This window comes from Moschus berezovskii, chromosome 13, assembly GCF_049115385.1.
Source record: "Moschus berezovskii isolate FMDL1 chromosome 13, NW_MosBer_1.0, whole genome shotgun sequence".
Lineage (NCBI taxonomy): Eukaryota > Metazoa > Chordata > Mammalia > Artiodactyla > Moschidae > Moschus > Moschus berezovskii.
Genome location: NC_142472.1, coordinates 51,061,336 through 51,084,251, shown reverse-complemented (window position 1 = coordinate 51,084,251; position 22,916 = coordinate 51,061,336). Strand labels below are relative to the sequence as shown.

The 22,916-nt window shown below is 39.7% G+C and overlaps 1 protein-coding gene across 2 annotated transcripts in view; it reads left to right on the top strand.

The window, feature by feature from the left end:
- ZDHHC20 (zDHHC palmitoyltransferase 20) overlaps positions 1–22,916 on the top strand; it is a 57,740-nt gene that overhangs the window by 14,369 nt on the left and 20,455 nt on the right. For both annotated transcript variants that reach the window (XM_055426396.2, XM_055426395.2), the window contains exons 2-5: positions 8,283–8,309; positions 12,211–12,314; positions 16,998–17,118; positions 21,822–21,891. In XM_055426396.2, the coding sequence (XP_055282371.1) occupies positions 8,283–8,309; positions 12,211–12,314; positions 16,998–17,118; positions 21,822–21,891 (322 nt within the window). The remainder of the gene's footprint in view (positions 1–8,282; positions 8,310–12,210; positions 12,315–16,997; positions 17,119–21,821; positions 21,892–22,916) is intronic.

Sequence of the window (22,916 nt, the reverse complement as noted above, 5' to 3'; positions counted from 1 at the left end):
GGAATGCTGTGTCATTGGTTGTACTATCATAGGGACTGTTTATTTTGGTCATCACTTAAGATGGTATCACCAAGTTTCCCTGTAAAGGTATAGTTTTTCCTTGTAATTAATAAGTATTATGAGGACTTCCCTGGTGGTCCAGTGGTTTAAGGTCCACCTTTCAATTCCAGGGACCCAGGTTTGATCCCTGTTCGGAGAACTAAGATCCCACAGTGTACCATGGAACAACTTAGCCCACACTCCACAGCCCGAGAATCCCTGTGCCGCAAAGAAAGCCCATGTACCATAACAAAGGTCCTGAGTGCTAGGCTAAGACCCAGTGCAGCCAAATGAGTCAGCATTCTGGTAGACCCAGACAACCCACACACATCCCTCTTTGAGGAAAGACTTGGTCAGTTGTGGTGGGTACGGTCAGCTCTTGGAGCATGACTTGGCTCACCCAGGGTCACAGCCATCCTGGGTCATGGATGACATGAGAGCTCCCTGCCTGTGTCCAAGGCTTGGACAGGCCTGCCCCTCAGGGAGACCTCCCCACATCCTTTCACATGTGTCGTTCCCTCATGAGTTTCTTGCACCCCAGACTGTCTCAGCAGTTGGTTCTAGAGAACCCAGCCTAAGATAGGTATCTCTGTGGAAAAATCTGTTCACAATTACTTGGACTTACTCTTTTTTATCATCTCTTAAGGATTCTTGCTTGGAACAAGTTACTGTGCTGGTTGCCAAATGGTGATTTTCTTTTAATTCTATGATTTCGTCTGCATTTAATAGTTAGGATTCTACTGAAAGGAAGAGCTTTCCCTCCCCCTCATTCATTTGTTTCACTCATTTATATCAGCATGTTCTCATGGATTCTTATTTTATGGGTTATAATCTGTCATTTACTTTGTTGCTCAAATTGTCCCAGTTTTAGCCAGTAGGAACCCTTGCAATTTGGGTTCTGTACCCTTTTGACATGTCCCCATCATTTTTCTTCCCTTATTTTCTGGCACTAAAAGATTTTTTTTCAAGCTTATTTGATACTTTTTCTGCCCCCGGAACCTGCCATTTCAAAGTTGACCAAATCTGAATATTAAAAAATAAGAGCCTTCAAGTACTAGGAAGAAACGTAGGTGGATGGTCTTATGACCAGGGAGTGAGGAAAATCTGTTTAGGGGGGAAAAAATGGATGTGACAAAAAACAGTTTACAGGGGGAAAAATGAAAATGGCTTATAAATATTTGAGAATATTCTTACCCTTATACACTAAAGGTTTGAAAATTCTTTATTGTAGAGAAACAGGCACCTCATGCATTGCTGGTAGGAGTTTTAAAATGGTACAGCCCCATAACAGGGATTTGGGGGAAAGCAGACAGATTTGCTTTCCACTGTTAGGAATCTACACTGAAGGTAAACTTCCACCAGTAAACAACACATGCATAGGGGTATTCATTGCTGCACTGTTTGTAACAGCAGAAGATTGGAGACAACCCAGATGGCTATCAATAGAGGCCTCCTTGTATAACTGGAACACCCACACAATGGAATACCATGTGGTGCTCTAAAAAAGCAAACAATGGTTATCTCTATGTACCAATGTGTAGTGATTTCTAGGGTATAAGTGAAAACAGCAAGGATTGAAACACAACATTCTAAAATCTAAGATCATGGCATCCGTTCCCATCACTTAATGGCAAACAGAAGGGGGGAAAGTGGAGGCAGTGACAGATTTTATTTTCTCGGCCTCCACAATCACTTTGGATGGCGATTGTACCCATGAAATTAGACGCTTTCTTCTTGGAAGGAAATCTATGACAAACCTAGACATCATATTAAAAAGTAGAGACATATCTTTGCTGACAAAAATCCATATAGTCAAAGATGTGGTTTTTCCAGTTGTGAGAACTGGACTGTAAAGAAAACTAAGTGCTAAAGAATTGATGCTTTTGAATTGTGGTCCTGGAGAGAACCTTGGACAGCAATGGAGGTCAAGCCAGTCAATCCTAAAGGAAATTAACCCTGAATATTCATTGGAAGGACTGAAGCTGAAGCTCCGATACTTTGGCCACCTGATGGGAAGAGCCAACTCATTGGAAAAGACCCTGATTCTGGGAAAGATTGAAGGCAAAAGAAGGGTGCGGCAGAGGATGAGATGGTCGGATGGCATCACCAACTCAATGGACATGAGTTTTGAGCCAACTCTAGGAGATAGTGAAGGACAGGGAAGGCTCGTGTGCTGCCAAGGAGTCACAGAGTCGGACCCAACTTAGCGACTGAACAGCAACAACAAACCAGGATATAAAAGAAAAAATTAGAAATACATACTTCCTTGCTAATTTTGTTGAAAGAAATGGTGGAAGGATAAAACAGTAATAAAAATTATTACCTGGGATGAGGGAGTGAGGAATGAAGACCAGACCTTTCTTGAGTACCTTTTTATATAGTCTTAGCTTTTAAACTTTAACATTTGTTATATATCCAAAATAAAACAAAGAGGAGGTAAAAGCAAACTAAAATTTGAAATCACGAAATAAATGAACTTAATTTTTAAAAGTTAGTACTATAACTACACAGAAGAAAGAATTGTTTCAAGTGACTTTTGAACATAGTACTCCTTAGTTGGTTGTCATTTAAAGCCAAAACAGAATAAAACAAACCTTCAAAGAAATCTTGAACTAGTATGTAGTTTTTAAACTATTTTATGTATATTTTAGGATAAATTTAATAAGTTAAGAACTGAGATTTTTATTGTGAAAGTAAAAAGATACAAATATAATGCCAAAAAATTAAGAAAAATCAATGTTCTATTTGAAGTGGAAATATGAGTATAAATATAAATGTATAACATTACTTCTAATGTATAGTACTATTTATGTAATCCAAAGGGCCTAAAAGCAATGAAACGCCAGTAGCTGTAAGCACCACTAGAATTCAAAGCTTTGTCTTTAAATGCCATTGAAAGGGGCTTCCCTGGTGGATTAGTAGTAAATAATCCAACTGCCAGTCAGAAGACATGGGTTTGATCCCTGGTTCGGAAAGATCCCACAAGCCAGCAAGCAACTAAGCCTGTTCGCTGCAACTATTGAGCCTCTGCTCTAGAGCCTGGGAGCCACAGCTACTGAAACCTGAATGCCCTAGAGCCCTCGCTCTGCAACAGGAGAAGCCACCACAATGAGAAGCCCACACACCACAATTAGAGGGTAGCCCCTGCTTGCTACAACTAGAGAAAAGCCGACATAGCAACGACCCAGGACAGCCAAAAAGAAATTATATTAAGTATCATTAAAAGGAACCCGTGCCCCTTGGAGAAATGGCTAATGTCAGGTCCAGGGGAGGAGAATGTATGGTGAGCTTAGACATCTCGTGCTGTATTAGGAAGTCCTCAGAGACCAACGAGGACGATTCAAGAGGCCAAGCTGAGTTAATTTGAACATAGGAAATGAGTGTGGTTGATGACACATTGAGTAAATAAAATCTGTAAATTTCTGTATTGATATTCAAAAAGGGAAAAAGTAAAATTATTTGCTAACAATGGAGGTGAATATTATACCAAAATATTCTGAAAATTGTTAATTAAAGGGAAATAATTATATTTTTGTGCTGCCTTTTTAGAATGACTTTAGTTCATCTCCAATGAGGGAAAGCTTATTGCAGAAGAATGCCAGCTTAAAAGTATGGAAATAAATAATAGGGGTGTTTAATGGTGCTTTTCTAATTCTACAAAATAATAGGTTCAGGCCAGGTTTATCGGTGGATGCTAAAACCATTATGTGGAAAGTTGTAGGGGAAGAAGATATTCACATACCCTTAACGTTTTACCCTACAAAACAATTTCATGGTTGTCAAAGTGAGAAATGAACCTTTACAAAGGAGAGGCTTGACTCACTGTGTCACCAAGTGCCCCAGGTGTAGCATCGCTGATGGTGACAGACTGGAGTCGTGTGCCCCTGCGACGGTTCCCTGTGCAAAATCCATGCCAAGATGCATAACCAGACTTTTGAGAACTAAAGGCAGCGTGTCAAAAACAGTGCCAAAAGTATACCTAACCTCTGGGGGAAAGTTAGAACAACAGAAGGCATTTCATCAGAAATTGTGGAGGCCAGAAGGAAGTGCCATGGCATTTCTCAAGTGTTAGAGGAGAACTGTCAACCCAGAATCCCACGTCCAGCAAAGGTTGGCTGTTAGAGATGTCAGCATCCCCTTCATTGTAAGTATCCAAAGCAGAAGCATACGGCTGTCTCCTCACACGTTCTCACTTGTCAAGGAAGAAAGCTTTTTTTTTCCACCATGACTTCTCCTTTACCAAAGACGTATTCATCAGCCATGGCTCTATATCACATGGCCAGAGTCGAGACAGAAGATGGTGGTGAAGTGAGAGTATCTGGGATTTTCAGTCTCAGTTAAAGGGGGAGGTAGGCGAGAAAGGATGTTAGTTGCTCAGTCATGTCTGACTCTGCAACCCCATGGACTGTAGCCCGCCAGGCTCCTCTGTCCGTGGGATTCTACAGGCGAGAATACTGGAGTGGGTAAACATTCCCTTCTCCAGGGGATCTTCCCAACCCAGGGGATCGAACTCGGGTCTCCTGCATTAAAGGTGAATTCTTTATCATCTGAGCCACCATGGAAACTGTAGATGAGAAAGGGGGCCGTTAAGTGGAGAAGGGCATGTGGCAGCTCTCATGTTCACAAACAATCTTTAGATTAATATTATCTGCAAATGAGATTATATGTGGTCACTGACATGATTGAAAAAAAAACATTCATTATACCTTTAAAAGGCACACGTAAGCATTTAGGTATATGTAATGTTTTTGTAATTGTGGATTTATTATCTGAAGAATTTTTTCACCTGTATTGGGATCCTTGGAAAATGGAACACGCCTGTGTGAGGCTAGAGGCTCTGCAGACAGCTTCTAACAGTCCTGTGTCTGTGTAATCGGTGGGCAGCTAGCAGATACTGAGGACTGTCTCCACACCACCCTGTGCCAGGTGCTGGTCACTCAGTCATGTCCTTTCCTCCAAGAGAAATCTGGAAGGAGCTGCAGACTAGAAACTCGCAATTGCATACCAGTGTCGGTGGTATTATGACAAGGGAATTTTAGAGTGCCTAGGAGATGTGTTTCACCGGCTCCTGCGGTCAAGAGAGCCCTCTGGGAGAAGTAAGCTCTGCTCAGTCTGGGTTTGTCCAGTTTTCTTTGGGGTACAGTAGCTCTGTTGCGTCCTGTAATTGCGTGGCTATCTCAGGGGGGAGTTGGATGAGGCAGACCAGACTCTGTCAGCCAGATGCAGTTAAAACCAGAACTCTGCTTTGACAGTGTGATTACAAGTAGGCTACCAGCTTTTGATCTTCACTAATGTGATTATTAGAAATGTTATCTTCCTGTAGTTTTACTTTGGATTTCTGTTATGAATGAAGTTGACCATCTTTTTTATGTTTGAGATGTCTGTATTTCCTTTTCTTTGAAAAAGTAGTGTTTTTTTTGTAACTAAATTCTGACTGATTTGTAGGTACTCTTTAAATAGAGAAATTAGTTTTTAGTCTATAGTAAGAGTTGTGACTATTTTTTTTCCTTGCTTTTTAGTGATTTTTTTCAAGCATTTACTTTTATAAAATCAAATGTATTGATATTTTCCTGTGGCTTCTATGTTTTGTGTCATAAACTGAAACACCTCAGTTCAGTTCAGTTCAGTCGCTCAGTCGTGTCCGACTCTCCGCGACCCCATGAATCACAGCACGCCAGGCCTCCCTGTCCATCACCAATTCCCGGAGTTCACTCAAACTCATGTCCATAGAGTCGGTGATGCCATCCAGCCATCTCATTCTCTGTCGTCCCCTTCTCCTCCCGCCCCCAACCTTTCCCAGCATCAGAGTCTTTTCCAGTGAGTCAACTCGTCACATGAGGTGGCCAGAGTATTGGAGTTTCAGCTTTAGCATCAGTCCTTCCAATGAACACCCAGGATTGATCTCCTTTAGAATGGACTGGTTGGATCTCCTTGCCGTCCAAGGGACTCTCAAGAGTCTTCTCCAGCACCACAGTTCAAAAGCATCAATTCTTTGGCGATCAGCTTTCTTCACAGTCCAACTCTCACATCCATACATGACCACCGGAAAAACCATAGCCTTGACTGGACAGACCTTTGTAGGCGAAGTAATGTCTCTGCTTTTAATATACTATCAAGGTTGGTCATAACTTTCCTTCCAAGGAGTAAGCGTCTTTTAATTTCATGGCTGCAGTCAGCATCTGCTGTGATTTTGGAGCCCCAAAAAATAAAGTCTGACACTGTTTCCACTGTTTTTCCATCTATTTCCCATGAAGTGATGGGACCAGATGCCATGATCTTTGTTTTCTGAATGTTGAGCTTCAAGCCAGCCTTTTCACTCTCCTCTTTCACTTTCATCAGGAGGCTTTTGAGTTCCTCTTCACTTTCTGCCATAAGGGTAGTGTCATCTGCATATCTGAGGTTATTGCTATTTCTCCCAGCAGTCTTGATTCCAGCTTGTGCTTCTTCCAGCCCAGGGTTCCTCATAATGTACTCTGCATATAAGTTAAATAAGCAAGGTGACAATATACAGCCTTGACATACTCCTTTTCCTATTTGGAACCAGTCTGTTGTTCCATGTACAGTTCTGACTGTTGCTTCCTGACCTGCATACAGGTTTCTCAAGAGGCAGGTCAGGTGGTCTGGTATTCCCATCTCTTTCAGAATGTTCCACAGTTTATTGTGATCCACACAGTCAAAGGCTTTGGTATAGTCAATGAAGCAGAAATAGATAGTTTTCTGGAACTCTCTTGCTTTCTCCATGATCCAGCGGATGTTGGCAATTTGATCTCTGGTGCCTCTGCCTTTTCTAAAACCTGCTTGAACATCTGGGAGTTCACGGTTCACATATTGCTGAAGCCTGTCTTGGAGAATTTTGAGCATGACTTTACTAGCGTGTAAGATGAATATATTTTTAGATTTCTCCTATTTCATCTAGTATACCCATGATTTTGTTTTATTTTTTGCATTTCAGTCTTTGGTATACATTTGGGGTTTATTCTGATCTGTGTTGTGAGTCTCAGTGGTATCTTCCCACATGGCTACCTGTACCCTAATGCTACTTATTGGCTCTATTCACACTGATTTGAAATCCCATATTTATCATAGTAAATCCTTACATGTTTTTGGGTCCAGCTCCAGGAGATAGTGAAGGACAGGGAAGCCTGGTATGCTGCAGTCCATGAGGTTGCAAAGAGTTGGACTTAGGGACTGAACAGCAACCATTTTGGAGTTTTCTGCTGTTCTATTGGTCTATTTATTCATGAGCTGGTACAACTATTTTTTAATAATTGGAGCATTTGTAGTATTTTTAAAATACTGTGCCCTAGTATTTAGCATGACTACTACTTCATTATTCATCTCTTCCAGAATTTCCTACCTCATCATCATGTAAGTTTATTTTTTCACAAATGAACTTTGAAATCTGACTGGTTAAAAAAATAAAAGTGTTTTCACTGAGATGACACTAAATTTATGAGATTAACCTCAGGAGAATTGCCATGTTAATGATGACTCTTATGTGTAGAATATAAGCCCTTGCACTTGTTCAGATTTTTATCAGTGTCCCTCAGAAACATCAGATTGTAGATCATAGAGGGCATAAGTGTTTGCTGCTCTGAAGACTTTGGACTTCTTTCTATAAAGTGACCGGGGGTGTTGAAGCGTATTCGATCTTTAGATTTGCTGGTAGTGAGGATGTGTCAAACTTATGGTCGAGAGTAGCTTTAAGCCATTGCATTTGAGAAAGTCCTGAAAGAAGGCAATAGGAGAAATGAGAGGGGGTGGGGTGTTTGAAGAGACTGAGGTAGTAGAATCTGTAGTACCCAGAGGCCCCTGGACTGTCCAGAGAGGGGACTAAATAGCTGTTCTCAGGGTTTCAAAAACTGGAAAGAAAAAAAGTGCTTATCCCCTGCAGGGGTAAGTTCCTCTGTTCCTGAGTGCCATAGAGGAAAATCCTATTTCTTATGTAGGCAGCATTAAGAAAAGAGCGAAAGAAAACATAGCTATAATCACATTGACATACTTAAAATTGACAGTGGTCTGAAGAAAAATTTTAATATGATTGCAGTGTTAATAATAAAGAAGAATCTGAATTTTAGTTTTTCAGGGTTTTTTTGAGTGTGCAATTCTGAATTTGCATTAGTGTTTACATCTTATAACTAAATTTTATGTTTATGAAAATGATGTTAAGATGAATAGTCAACCTGAAGTAAAGTTTATAAACAAGTGTTTAAAGTATATTTATTCCCTGTGTTTTCTTCTAGTTACACTTTCTGGAAATGGAGAAAACGGTAAGGCACTTTTAATTTTTAGTCTCAAGTAGATGACTTAGTGTCTTAATTGCAACCCGTATCACTTGTTATTTTAGTGATGACTGTTTTGGTCTTCAGAAAGAAAATACACATTCTTAAAGTTTAAATTTTTTGGTTTGTTTTGTTTGTTCTCTTGTTTTTCCTTTTGTTTAAAATAGTACTTTACTACTCGTAGTCATTTAATAATTAAATAACCAGACTGAATTTGTAAATTATAGTACTACTTCATTTTGAAATGGAATTAAAGTTTTTATGACTAGTCAAGGAGACAGTGTCTAGAAAGAATCATGACTCAAAATTTCGTTGAAATAAAAGAAAATTTTATGTCCTTTGATATCAAATTTCAAAAGTAAAATTGGATTTGAGATACAAAAATCAAAGTTTCTAAAACAGAATAGTTAGAAATTATTATTATTAAAAAAAATTTTTTTTGGCCTTGCTGTGCAGTATGAGGGATCTTAGTTCCCTGATCAGGAATTGAACCCATGTCCTCCTACAGTGGAAGCAGGGAGTCCTAACCACTGGACCACCAGGAATTTGCTAGAAATTATTAATAAATATTATTGAAAATAGAAGACCTCAAGCATGTAAACCTCAAGTTGACTTGGGGTCTAGTTTCTCAGTAACAGAATAAGTAGAGACAGTCTCAATAGGCTTGTTTTTCTTGCTTAAAACTATTTCCTGTATGTTGAAAGCACAGGTACAGAAAGTAGAGAATTTCTGAGGTTCTTATAAAAGAACTTTTATTTGAATCATTATTTCAGGGGGCTATTTTCCCTGTGTCTTTTTTCAGAGAGTCCTTTGGTGAAGTTTTTTTGTTTGCTTATTTGTTTTTTTAATTCAGTTACAGGTGACTTTTGAGTCAGACTTTTTTGATTTATAGATTCAGTTTTTTCTTTCAGCTTTGATTTAATTTAAACTTAAGTATTACTTATAAACAATAATATTTAGCATATATATGGGATTATTAGTAATCCCATTAATTTGAACTTATTTAAAAACAATATTTCCTGTTATTATTTATATTTAATTTGATAATTACCATCTATTAAGTACTTAGTATATTCTAAGCAGTATACTAAAAAATTTATTTAAGCTTTTATTTCTTTATCTGAAAGTAAAGATTTTTTCTTTATAAGAAATATTAGATGTTTAACAATGTTAGAGTATATTGTTTTATATTCTTGCCTTAGTTGTAAGTAATTAAATGATTAAGAAGTTTAAAGTAACCTCAAGGTTATCATTTATCTGAAAGCTCTACAATAATATATGGATGAGGATTGATCAACTTGATTGAATATGGGAGCCCAGCAATAATATAAATGAGTGAAGTGAGCTAGGTGAAGATAAAACTGCAGACTAGTTAAGAAAGAACTTCTGTGTTCGTATAACAGGAGAGGACTAAGATATAGCACTTATTCCCAAAAGAAAAAAAAATGAAGGAATGATATCTAATCCATTGGTTAGACCATAGGGTTTAGCCTAGAGGGAGCTGAAGTGGTAGAGAATGCTGAGTTTTGAGGAACCAGAGTTTTCAATGAGGAAGACAGTATTTGTGATCCTGAAAAGAAAGCGTATTTGCAAATAGAAGAAAGTTGTGGTTAGGACTTCCCATGTGGGACTCAGCTGTCTCTGAAGTAGGAGTGACGCTAAGATAACAGAGAAATGGAGAGGATAATTTTAGATATGACATAGTGGGAAAGACCTTGGATTTTTATCAGGCATATACGGGTTTGAATTCTGGCTTTATCATTTAGTCAGTAAGTCACACTGGGCAAGGTATGAAGTTCTCTGAGCCTTTGTTTTTACATTTGTAAACTGAAAGGATACCTACGAGACCGTCACAAGGGTTATAAGTAAGGGGTACAGTTATGTCTCCTCGGAGACTTTCAGTACGTGGAAGGGCTGATTGAGGCGCTTCGGTTAAATACAGTTACTAGGAAACTCCAGAATTGTAGCATGTGTTTGTTAGTCATGTAGGTGGAGCTCTTTCTCAGGAGTTTCACAGCCAGTGGGCAGGCGAAGCTCCGAGCCACATGTTCTCCACTGACCATTGAGATGGACCAGGAACCAGAGAGTGGAGCGAGGACACCTGCTGGCTTGTGCAGTGACCCAGACGAGACGAGCAGCAATCGAGGAACTAGGGCACTGGCAGTGAGAAGACTGAGATGTTTACTTTGACACAGATCTTGGGAGCTAGAAAGTAAAGTACGCATTTTGTGAGATAAGCCAGCCGTGTACTGAGGAGTCCTCGAGCCCTGGCTTCCTGTTTCGATCACCAGTGTGACTTAGGCTTCTCTTCTGTTAAACCAGCATGGACCAGTTTTGTTGCTGAAGGAAATGTTGGGGTTCAGCAAGTTGGGGTCAATTTTTTATCATCATTTTACTTAAAAGCATTTTTTAAAATCCAAAAACTTAACGAAAAATAACCTCAGGGCAAAACAAAAGAAGGACAGTTGTTCAAATTGAATGTGTTAGCTTTATTAAAAACTTCACTGCATTGTTCTCAGTGTTTCTCATTTAACTGCGGACCAGTGAAAACTTGGATCAGTCCATAAACTTGGGAAACACTAAAATAGGAAACGCACAGAAAAACACAGATTTTTGAGAAGAAGGAATTGATATGCTTGGATAGCAGCGATGACGATAGCCAATATTCACTGAGGATTTATTGCGTGTCAGACACTGTTCTCGGAGAAGGCAATGACAAGCCACTCCAGTACTCTTGCTAGGAAATCGCACGGACAGAGGAGCCTGGTGGACTGCAGTCCATGGGGTCGCTACTAGTCAGACACGACTGAGCGACTTCACTTTCACTTTTCACTTTGACACATTGGAGAAGGAAATGGCAACCCACTCCAGTGTTCTTGCCTGGAGAGTCCCAGGGACGGGGGAGCCTGGTCGGCTGCCGTCTGTGGGGTCGCACAGAGTCAGACACGACTGAAGCGACTTAGCAGCAGTAGCAGACACTGTTCTAAGTGTTTTCCATTTATTCACTCATCATTGTTAGGAAGCTGAATTAAAAGAAACTCATTTAAAGTGCTTTAATTGAAGTCCAAGTAAATCATTTGGGAAGAATAGTATGAAGGGGTGAGAAATTCTGAAAGTAATGGAGGAGCCTTTTGGAAAAAGTAATATTTGATCGGAACTTTAAAAATGAGTAGAATCTCAAACTTTTATGCATGTCTGTGCTTTGTTTTCTTCAGTGACTTTGTGGTGCTACATCCTAAACTGAAAAAGGATTTAAGCACTTGATAGATAGTTCTTGCTTCTTTCTATCTTCTTATAGAAAGAAAAACTACCGAACATAGCAAAAACTTTTTAGTTATATCAGTGAGTTAATGATGTTGGAATGTTACACTAATCCACTTAGGAAACAGTTATGGGAGAAATTCAAAGTGGCTAAACTTTTCATTACCCTGTGTTGAAAAGGACAATGAAATTGAGGATAACTTCTGTGAACAATCCAGGAATTGAGTTGTTTATTTTCAGTGTTATAATTCCTTGGATTTAATGTTCATAGTGATGGAATCTGTCTTAAATAATTTTTAATTCATTAAAATCTTAACTTTTAGGAAGTGCTTTTGAAGGAGATGCTTTTAAGATTTCAACTTAAACCTTCACCAACTTAATGAAATCAAATCTTTACTTATAAACCAGGCCGATAACCCTTAAATGCAAGACCAGAGTGTTTTTTCATATCTGTAATGTTACATCATGCAGATAAAAGAGTGTATATATATTTGATGTTTTTAGTATGTTTTAATTAAATTTTTTATTGGAGTGAGTCTCCTGACTGTAAATACTGTGTTTTAATATGTGATGCTTTTTCCTGTTTTTACCTGGATTCAATGAAATGTTGTTTGTTTTTATTTACCAGGAAAGGCCGTTGTTTACCTTGTGGCTTTCCATCTGTTCTTTGTTATGTTTGTATGGTCCTATTGGATGACAATTTTCACATCTCCCGCTTCCCCCTCCAAAGAGGTAAATTTAATGCTGGTAAACTACCAAATGCTTTCACTGATAATGGGATTGTTTTCCCTGTTACCTTTGTTGAAACTCTATTACATGACGCGTTTGTTTTGTTTCCATTCATAAACTGCTCGATAACTACATTGTGAGTGTGAGTCGTCAGCCTCTCAGACACAGCCCACTGATGTCCTTTGTAAAAGATCCATGATGGCACTACAGTTTAGCTGTGCCATGCTGTGTTTTCTTAAAGACGTACTTTATGTCACTGGAGTGAAAAATCTTAAGGGACAGAATTGAGTTAGGAAAATAGAGTTTATTTTTAGAAACTCTTAACACTTACTTTTTTTCTCAGGGCTGAACAAATAAGCTGCAAGTAAATAAAGTGTTGTGATTATGGGAAACAAATTGTCTGTGCTGTTGCTTGTGACACCTAGTGTGGCTAGTGTTTTTTCTACTTAGAGGTTTCACTTGGAAATAACAAGTATACACATATGTGGAGTAAAACTGAAGACCGTTGTGTCCGTTTCACCTGATACAGCCAGTTGGTTTCTCTTCAGTTCAAGTTCAGCATAGCTAGATAGAGCAGAACACACTAGATAGAGAAGGACACGTTGGATGGAGAAGGACACACTCTCCAGAGTTAGACTTGTCTAAGTTTGATCTTCTGCTCTAACATGTTTTTTAATGAATCCAAGGAAGGTGGAGCCAGCAGTCGTTCCGTCCCCATAGGATGTTTGTGAGGAGTAAATGAGATTAATTCATGGAAAGCTTTTAATGTCGGGCCTGCGTTATGGTTAGCACTCAAATATTAGATGACATTATAATGTAGTTACTTCCCTTTGTATTAAATTCATCAGAATGCATTAAAAATTACAGACGCAGGTTTAAAGACATCAGCTTCGATTTAACTTTTTGTATGGCAAGCCACTCCAGTACTCTTGCCTGGAAAATCCCATGGATGGAGGAGCCTGGTGGGCTGCAGTCCATGGGGTCGCTAGGGGTTGGACATGACTGAGCGACTTCACTTTCACTTTTCACTTTCACACATTGGAGAAGGAAATGGCAACCCACTCCAGTGTTCTTGCCTGGAGAATCCCAGGGACAGGGGAGCCTGGTGGGCTTCCATCTATGGGGTCACACAGAGTCGGACACGCCTGAAGTGACTTAGCAGTAGCAGAAGAACATATATGCAGAAACTATATATACTGTAAATGTATGAATAAATGAGTTTTCATGAACTGAGCACATGTGCGTAACCAGCACCCAGTTCCAGAAGTGGAACGTGCCTGGCATCCTGTGAGCCTCCTGGTGCTCCCTCCAGCTCCCTTCTCCTGTGCTTCATGTGGGCGGAGTCACACAGACCATCAGCTTGCGTGCCTTTCATGAACTTTCTCCTTGTGTGTGTCTCTTCCATGCTGTTGTACGTAGTTGTGGCTCAATCCTCCATTGTGCTATGTGACACGGTTTACTTATCTGGCCTCCTATTGATAGGCATTTGGGTGCAGGATTGCTGTCCATATTCTGGCACACACAAACATGTTGCTCTTTGGGGCAGGTGCCCGGGAGAATTGCTGGGTTCTGCCTGTACAGTCAGCAGTAGTGGGTGATGCCAAATGGTCATTAGCCCATTGTTTCTATTGGGCACTTTTGTTTTAAGGGATAATGTAAACCATTAATCAAGCTTACTGTTGCTTCAAATATATTCTTCAGGCATTTGCTAATAATTAGTTGGCCCTTAAAGTTAATTACAGACTGCCATCCATATCTTTATCTCTTAAATTGAAAAGGATTACCAGTAATGATGGCTATTAGAAACATATCATGTATAAAACTAAATAGTCTTTACAGAAACAGAATAAGGAAAACAGTTGGTGTTACTTTTGAGAAGCAGGCTAGTACAGAGGTACAAGCTCCGTCTGCCTCCTCCCTCTGCTCTTCTGGCTTTGGGGCACTGGGGCCGCAGCCCTGGACCTCAGAGCCATCCTCTGTAAAGTCAGGGTAACAGTCATACACACCTTATTGGATGGTTGTATGGGTTAAATAAATTGATCATACACACACATGATTGGTAGTACTTAGAACATATAATTACTGCTATATGAAAAGTGCTTAGAAGAATGCCAAGCACATAAGTAAGTGCCATCTAACTGCTACTTTTTCTTTTTTTGGCTGTTGTTTTTACACAGCCAGTTAGCATTTAGCCCGGCACCTAAACCTTTCCATCCACTCCCACTTTGTTGCCAGGGGTCTGTTCGCTTCCTGGTTATAGTCCCTCAGGAGCCAAAGTCTCGCTGACTTTATCTCCACTACTTCTTCCTAGAAGTCTGTGTTCAGTAGCATGTTGCCCTCAATATACCATTTTCGCCGCTTTGTTTTCCATATGCTGCTGCTTTTGCCAAGATTTTCTTTCCTGCTTTACCTTCCTGGACAATTCCTGTTTATCTTTCTAAACCCAATTTAGGTACCTCTTCTTCCAAGAAACGTTCATGGACAGCCCCTACCCCTCCTGAGGGAGCTTTGATCACACCTGGTAAAGAGTTGCTAATTAGTCATTTGTAATTCTTAACATTCATAACTGAACAATAGGAATGTATTTTTGAAGGCAAAGGCTATATTTTTATTCATCTTTGAATCCCTGGTACCTGGGACAGTACCAAACATACACTTAAATTGAAACATCTGAACACTGTGTTTAGGATAATGACATTTCATAGTTTGAATTCTGTTCAGTAGTATTTAATGAAAAACAGAAAGTAATAATTTCAAAGGTCTAAATTCATTTTAAGTTTTATCTTGTTCCATTCCTCGTCTGAAATCCTGGTGTCTGTTGATATTTTCAGTTGGTTTAAGCTTTTCATAATTCTTAACCATAGTTAGTAAAGAAAAGTAATGATTTTGAGGCCTGCCTAGAAACAGTTAGGCCAGGGAGGTCTGTTCAGATTTTACAGGGAAACTGCAAAATTTGATTAGAGCATCTTTTTTCCAAGTATGTGTTTAACATTCGTTGTACCATATGATCTTTCCTGGAGGAGGGAACAGCAACCCAATTCAGTATTCTGGCCTGGAGAATTCCATGGACTGTATAGTCCATGGGGTTGCAAAGAGTCGGACACGACTGAGCAACTTTCACTTCACTTCATATGATCTTTATTCTCTATTTTGAGTGTTTCTGAGATGTATCTTGTCAGGGAAGAACTTTCTAGCAAGTCAGCTCTCTTAAAGGAGAGTGGGCCATCTTACAGAGTAGGGAAGTGTTCTGTACCTGAAAGTGTTTGGGAGGGGTGGATCTCAGAAGTGCCTGGATGTTTAGATAGGAGACCTCCAGAGTCAGCATTAAGATGGTGTGTATTTTTTCTGTCTAGTTCGTACATGCAAGTTCAGTTCCTTCTTGTCCTTCCTAAGTAATCGGGGGATTGCTTCTGCCATTGTGGCTTGGTGGTGTGAGCCAGGCTAGGTGATCTAAAAAGACTCTTCTGTTGCCTCAGCCACTGTGTTTTAGTCTAGGTTACAGGAACAAGTTTGTAAAAGGCAAAAACATCTTTTCACATTAGCGGCATAAAGAGAAACATCCTAGAGCAGAACTAACTCAAGGGACTTGTGTTTTTCTATCAGCTCTGCCAGTAATTATGCAGTCTTAGAAAATTTCCCTGAGATGCATGGGATCACGGGTTCCTTATCCCAAGGGCTCCTAATCTGTGCTGTACTATCCCGTTTGTAGCAGAAGAGGCAGTGCCGTTACTGATGATGAGTCATCGAGGGTGGGCAGGTTTTGATACTTGAGTTAGCAGGTAGACCAAATACTCAAAACTTTAAAGATGAAGCTCCAGTTAGGACTCCTTAGGCCTTTTCAACCAAAGCCTTGTAAGTAAATAATAGTTGAGGAACAATATTGTATGAAACATGATCAAGAGCATGTCTCAGGCCAGTTTTTGTTTTTTAAAAGAAATCTATGAAATAAAAATCAAGAGAAATTTAATAAAAGCTGGTTACATGAAATAAGAGTCGTGAAACTGAGGTCCTTGAGATACAGGGATGACATGAAAAGAAGCAATGAAACAAGTCCTTTGTAGGAAAACGCTGCCCACCACATGGGAATTAAAACTTGAGAAATAGAAGCTGGAAACAGCCCTACGAAAGAACTGCCTCTTGAGAAAAGGAGACTGTGCTTGCCTGGACAGTCCTTAATAGTTCTGGAGAAAGTTCCCTGATTGGTTAGCGTTTTAAAAGCAAAAACAAAGCAGTAAAAGTTGTCCTCAGGAGAAACTTGGCCAGAAAATAGCAGGACCCTTGCCTGGGATTTGCCCCCAAGCAAGTGAGTCTTTGAACATCTTCCCAAAGGTTCAAAATCTCTTGACACTTTCAAACAGCAAATCTTTTACTAGCACAAAATGTATATTAAGCCCTTTTTGATGGGGAAAGTTAATTTTTTCTGTAAAAAACGAAGATGCAAAAATATTTAGTTCATGTTCTTTGCCATCATTAGCACAGAGGGCAAATATTTTCACTCTTGTCAAAGGCATGTAGTTTTGTTAAAAGGTGCTTGATTTGGCTTCCTAAACAAATTTGAAGAAAAAGTTTGTCTTTATAGAAGGAAATATTTATCTTTTTCTGTTCTGGATAAAACTTGTTTTTCTGAGCATGATAGTTAATAATCACGGGATTGAACAGAATTGATAGTTATTTCTCCTTCTATAGTTCTGTTTGTCCAATTCTGAGAAGGAACGTTATGAAAAGGAATTCAGCCAAGAAAGACAGCAAGAAATTTTGAGAAGAGCAGCAAGGGACTTACCTATCTACACCACATCGGCTTCAAAGGGTAAGAAAAACAAATCTTACACTTTCCTCTCCAAAGAATTTTGAGAATGTGGTCATTTTTGCCAAAATATCTTTGCATGATTTGATTACTAAGTGGGTATTGTGGTTGTCACAGATGGCGTCTGCAGAAACAAGACTTTTCTGTGTTCTGTATCTTACATGGTATTTCAGATACAGGTGTGTACCTTTATGTGAAATACAGGTATTTATCTCAGGTAAACCTGTTTCAGGTATTTGAGATAGATTTACCTGAGATACAGGTATTTCAGATACAAAGTCTACTTTGATACAGACTTTTTATGTGGGTCACTTTAATGTTGATCTCCCTTGTTCTGCATTTTTTTTCTAGCTCATCCTTCATGGCTAAAAATTTCATTTACAATTTTTAGTAAACTGTCATTTGGAAATCCTGGTTTGAATTTGAATATTTTGTGTCATCCCTGAGTAATATTTAAGAAATCAAGAATGTACTAACCTCGAATGGGGAGAAATAAAAGCCACAGAAGGAAGAAGCTCATTAAGGTTGTAAAGCTACCCCTCAGAGGGCTGGACTTGGAAGTCCACTGTCTGCTCCAAAGCTGTGGGTGCTTCTGCTCTTCACGCTCCACTAACACTTGGGCCTGTGAGGGGGACAGGTCTGTGAGTCGCCCAACTGGTTATTAAATTGTAGGAAGTTGTTTAAAATTATGTATTATATATATCATTAATTCATTCAAATACCAGGTAATGTTGACAGCTGACAGTTAGTCTGATCTAAGTCCTTTACACATATGAACTCATCTGAGCTTCACTCCAGCCCTATGGGGAGACGCTGTCGTGTCCACTTTACAGATGAGGAAACAGACGTGAAGTAACTTGGTAAAAGTCACACAGACGGTGTGGGGAAAGGTGTCCTGCCTCTGAAATCCACTGTGCTGCTCAACTCCAAGGGGAAATAGAGCTTTTTCCTTTGTGTAGTTCCGTACATATGCTGACTTAAGAAAATTTAAAATTCGTGCTAGATTTTAAGAGGGGATATGTGACCAACATTTAAGTTTTCACGCGTTTAATACAGGCACCCTTTGGAGAATACTGTGGGTTCAATTCGAGACACTGCAGTAAAGCGAGTCTTGCAGTAACACAGGACACATGAACTGTTTGGTCGCCCAGTGCGTGTGAGTTATGCCTACACTGTAAGGCAGCCTATCAAGTGTGCAATCACACGATGTCAGAAAAACACATACATATCTTAATTTAAAAATAACTTATTGCTAAAAATGCTAACCATCATCTGCACCTTCAGCAAGTCGTAGTAGTAATATCAAAGGTCATTGATCACAGGTCACCATAAAAAATATAATAATCATGAAGTTTGAAATACTATGAGAATTACCAAAATGTGACACAGAGACACAAAGTGAGCAAATGCTGTTGGGAAAATGGCACCAGTCGACTTGCTCAAAGCAGGGTCCCCAAAGGCTGTCAGCTTGTGAAGAAACACAGTGTCTATGACACACAATGAAACCAGGTATGCCTGGACTGTCCTTTTGCACAACCAGTATATTACTGTGTAGAATGAAACCATGGATTTCAGATCAAACCCCAGCTTCTTAGTTACTAGTGCCATGAGAATCACTTAGACTTTCTAAGCCCAGTTTCCTCATTTTAAAATGAGAATGCTAGCACCTAAATCTCCAGAGGTGATGAGACAAACACTGAGTGTAGATCTTGGTGTATAGTAATATACTTTCAGTACATAAAAGCTAGTTTAAAGTAATCCTTATGTTTAACTATAAAATGCCTAGTTCACCGCAGTTGTTAGTAGTTGTAGTTCCATAGATAAGACAGGTTTTTTTTGGTACATGCCAGGAGGCATGCAGGATCTTAGTTTGGTGACCAGAGATCAAACCCATGTCCCCTGCCATCCTGAAATAAAAGCTCAGAGTCCTAACCTCTGGACTGCCAGGAAATTCTGTAGATGTTTTTAACCCCAAGACCAAGATTCTAGAGGATTTATGAAGCTCTGAGATTATATACAGAATTTTAGGTACTTCTTGAAGTAGCCTGTTCATAGAAAGATCTGATTTTCAGAGCAGTAACTCCAAAGAGTTGAAAGCCACTGAGGTAAAATCTTTACCCTTAAATCTTTATTACTCTTCATTCATTATAATGGCTTTCTACTAATTTGAATAATACCCTTCATCTGTTGACTATTATACCAGAATTAGGCTGGGCACTTTATTGTGATCATTTACCCCTCAGAGCCACCCTGAGACAGCACCGCGCTTTTCCCCATGTTAGAGATGAAGGGGTGACACACGTGAGGTCCCTAAAGTCCCTGAGTGGCAGGGTCTGGGATTCATGCCTTATCTTCTGACTGCAGACAATCTCTGCCCTTGAGCACTGTTTTATACTGCATTTCTACTGCTTAGAATCCCAAACGTTGGGTCTTTTCTTTTTATGGAAATAATGCCATACATCCTTTAAAAAATAAAATATAGAACCACACATTATACGAAGTGGACCTTTCCGGACCAGAGATAGTGAACGTGATGGCATGGCGCTGCCTGCACAGCAGGGGTGGCAACTTTCGCTAAATTCCTTCCCGTGCTTTTTGAATCATGTGCCTAACAGAAGCAGAACCATGTGGACGTCTTACCTATTAAGGAAACAAAAATGAGTCTTCCTAAAACTCCCCTGACCACAGTCTGGATATGGCCTGTGTTTCTCTCTGGCTCGTCCTGCACCGTTTCCTGGGTCAGCTCTACTAAAACTCTCCTTCCCCACTTTTAACTTTTACGTTGTTTTGTCTGCCTCGAATGATTGTTTTCTCCTCTCTAAATCTGTCAGTACTTTAAAATTTTAATTCGCCGTCTACCTCTTCAGCCGTTTCTGTTCACTTGAACAAAAAGTGAGCTTTACAGTCTTCTTCAGACTTCTCAGCGTCTTACCTTGCTGATCCCAGCTTGCTGTCTGGTGGTTGTCTCTGTTGTCCTCACAACCTAATTCGGTGCTGGAGCTCTGGCAGCTGGAGCTCTGCCCATCGTCCTAACACAGTGAGCATTGCCCCGGGCACTCAGTAGGCATTTGTGGGGCGAAGCTGTTCCTGGGTGTTCTCTGTAATGCCTGCTTATATATACACTTGAAAAATCTCCCTTTTCTTCTCTTCAGTAATTTTCCCATCCTAGAGCTTCACTTCATGTTTTATCAGAAATAATATTATCATAACAATAATAATTGCTTTACTGAGAATTTGATAAGTTTCAGAAGATTTTTTTTTTAATTTGCACAATAGTCTACTACACTTGATATTATTTGCACTTAACAAAAGCAGAAATTGAGTCTTTAGCAAGTAAGTTACTATCAAGGTCACAAGGGAGTAAGTGGGAGAGAACCAGTGTGAATCATGGTGGCTGAGTCTGGCTGCCTCTGGACTTGGGGCTCTGCCTCTGGTGTCAGCATTCTTGTCTTTTATGAGACTTGCATAGAGATCGCTGACCTTTGTCTTTCCTTCTCCCTTGCTTCTTAAAAATTTCCAGCCTGTTTCTTCCTTCTGCTGGCAGGTGTACTTCAGAGTACATCTCCTCTTAAAAACAGCTACAAAGGTTAGGTTCTGATGTGTTCCAACCTAGACTCTGTGTTTTCTTCCCCACGATTGGAAGTCTCCTTGTAACTTGTCTGCACCCCAGCCTCTTTTCCTTTCCAGCAGGTTCCAGGCAGCTGGCTTTCATTCTTCCTAACCAAGCTTAGTGGCTTTTTGTCAGTCTAGCTGCTTAAAAAACTTCTTTGTGCTTTTCTGTTCTAGTTGTTTTTGCATTCTTGAATGTTTATTCTCCTACACTTTTTAACCCTGCCTCACAAGGTGCTTTTGTCCCATTCTTTTCATATAGTTCCTTCAGCTGTTTTCAGCCATGGGATTCTGACACCACAGTATTGTGATGTTTAGTTTACTGTGTCTCAAATAATTTGTTTTCTGAATAGTTTTCAGGGCTGAGTTAAACCTTTTTCTCATATGAGTTAGCAGACTCAAGGCTGTGGTCACCCTAACACTCACTTGTCAGACAGCAGGGGATGGCAGCTGCACTTAGGGTCACACATCTACCATGTCAATGAGTGAGGGTTTCAGAAGGGCACTGCCCAGCCCTCCCCCAGGGCCCATGGAGACCACTGTCAGGGCTTCACATTCACCTTGGCATGTGTGCCCACTCGAGCTCCATTCTTGTATTTCCAGCTTCCAAAGGACAGTGGTTCCTGAGTGACCTGTTGTCCAAATTCAAGCCAGACAAAACCTAACACCTTGGGGGCAGGAGGGAAGTCTGTCATGTTCAACTGTATATTCTCAGCATGAAGCAGTGTTTGTCTCAGAGTAGAGACTCTGACTGCTTGTTGAAGAGCGAGAAAAATAACCTAACCCTCCTCCCGTACCCACCCCCTCACCCCATCAAGCTCATTTCTGTCACTGGCAACATTATTCTTCTGGCAAAACACCCTGGAAAATGCAGTTTTTCTGATTGCTGTTTACTTCAGTTTTTCTGTCTACTCATTCATCTAAGACCCTTCAAAAATCTTCTCAAAAATTCTGTTTAGTTATTGGTATTATTTTTAAATTATCAGTTGTCAGTTTGCCAGAGTTGTTTATAAAAAATGAAAGCAAATTTTATAGTCGTATTAACTCAACTCTAAAACATATATCCTCAACAACTTTCTTTTAATTCTTAAATGTAGCCATCAGATACTGTGAAAGATGTCAGCTGATTAAGCCTGACCGTGCACATCACTGCTCAGCGTGTGACATGTAAGTGCTCCTCATTGGCTGTCATCAACCCAGGACCGGAACTGGTGTGGGGAGGACAGGGGGAGAAACTTGCCCAGGACACTGCCTCGGCTCCTGGTACTGCTCTGTATGCAGAGCTGACAGGAATCCATACACAAGCCAGAACACTTGCTGAAGTCACTTCAGATAACAGTTCCTACACCACTTAGATCTTTAAGTATGTGTACTTTTTCTGCTTATATTTAAATGTAATATTGATGAGCAAGTAAGTAATTCCCCTATGAGAAAGATAAATTTTATTTCCTGAGTTAAAAAGACCATGACAGTTTTCTTGCTTTTATTATTAATGTTGGTGTTAAAACCTAACAAACCACAAAAATATTACTTTCAGTTACCACCTAACTGAAGTTATTCCCCCTAAAATGTGAAAGATTTTATCTCTTAACGCTCTTGTGAGAAGGTGGTGTGTTGAAAGAAAGACTCTTAGTGTGAGAATCCCAGTGAGTCCTTGAACTTCAGTGAGGCAGGCCATTTAATCTTACTTATTGTCTAACTTTATGCAAATATACATTGCATATACTGAGGGACAAACGTGGGGATTTTTTTTTTCTGATTATAAAATACAGTGGTTTTTATACATGGGATAGAATTGTAATAAATCTGTGGGAAGACGGACTACCTACAGGCCCATTCATTGAACACTGTTTGTTTCCAAAGTTGTGCTTTTATGACTTGCACATGTTTAAAATAACTTTCCCTTTTGTCTTCCTCAGCTGACTGTAAACTACATCTAGCTACTGTTCCAAGTGCTATATGCATCTTATCTGTGTATTATTACAGTGTTGTTTATGTGGTTCAAGGCAGCCGGCCCTGTTCAGCTCAATTCTCAGTATGAAAAATCACTGCCTCTTACCTATGTGAAATAACAGAAGTTGTCTCTAACCTAATTCTGCTGGGTTGGTTTTCCTAAGATGTATTGTGAAAGGGAAAATTTTAAGTCCAAAAAAAAAAAGAAAATCAAATTAGAATTAGTGGAATTTTTCTAC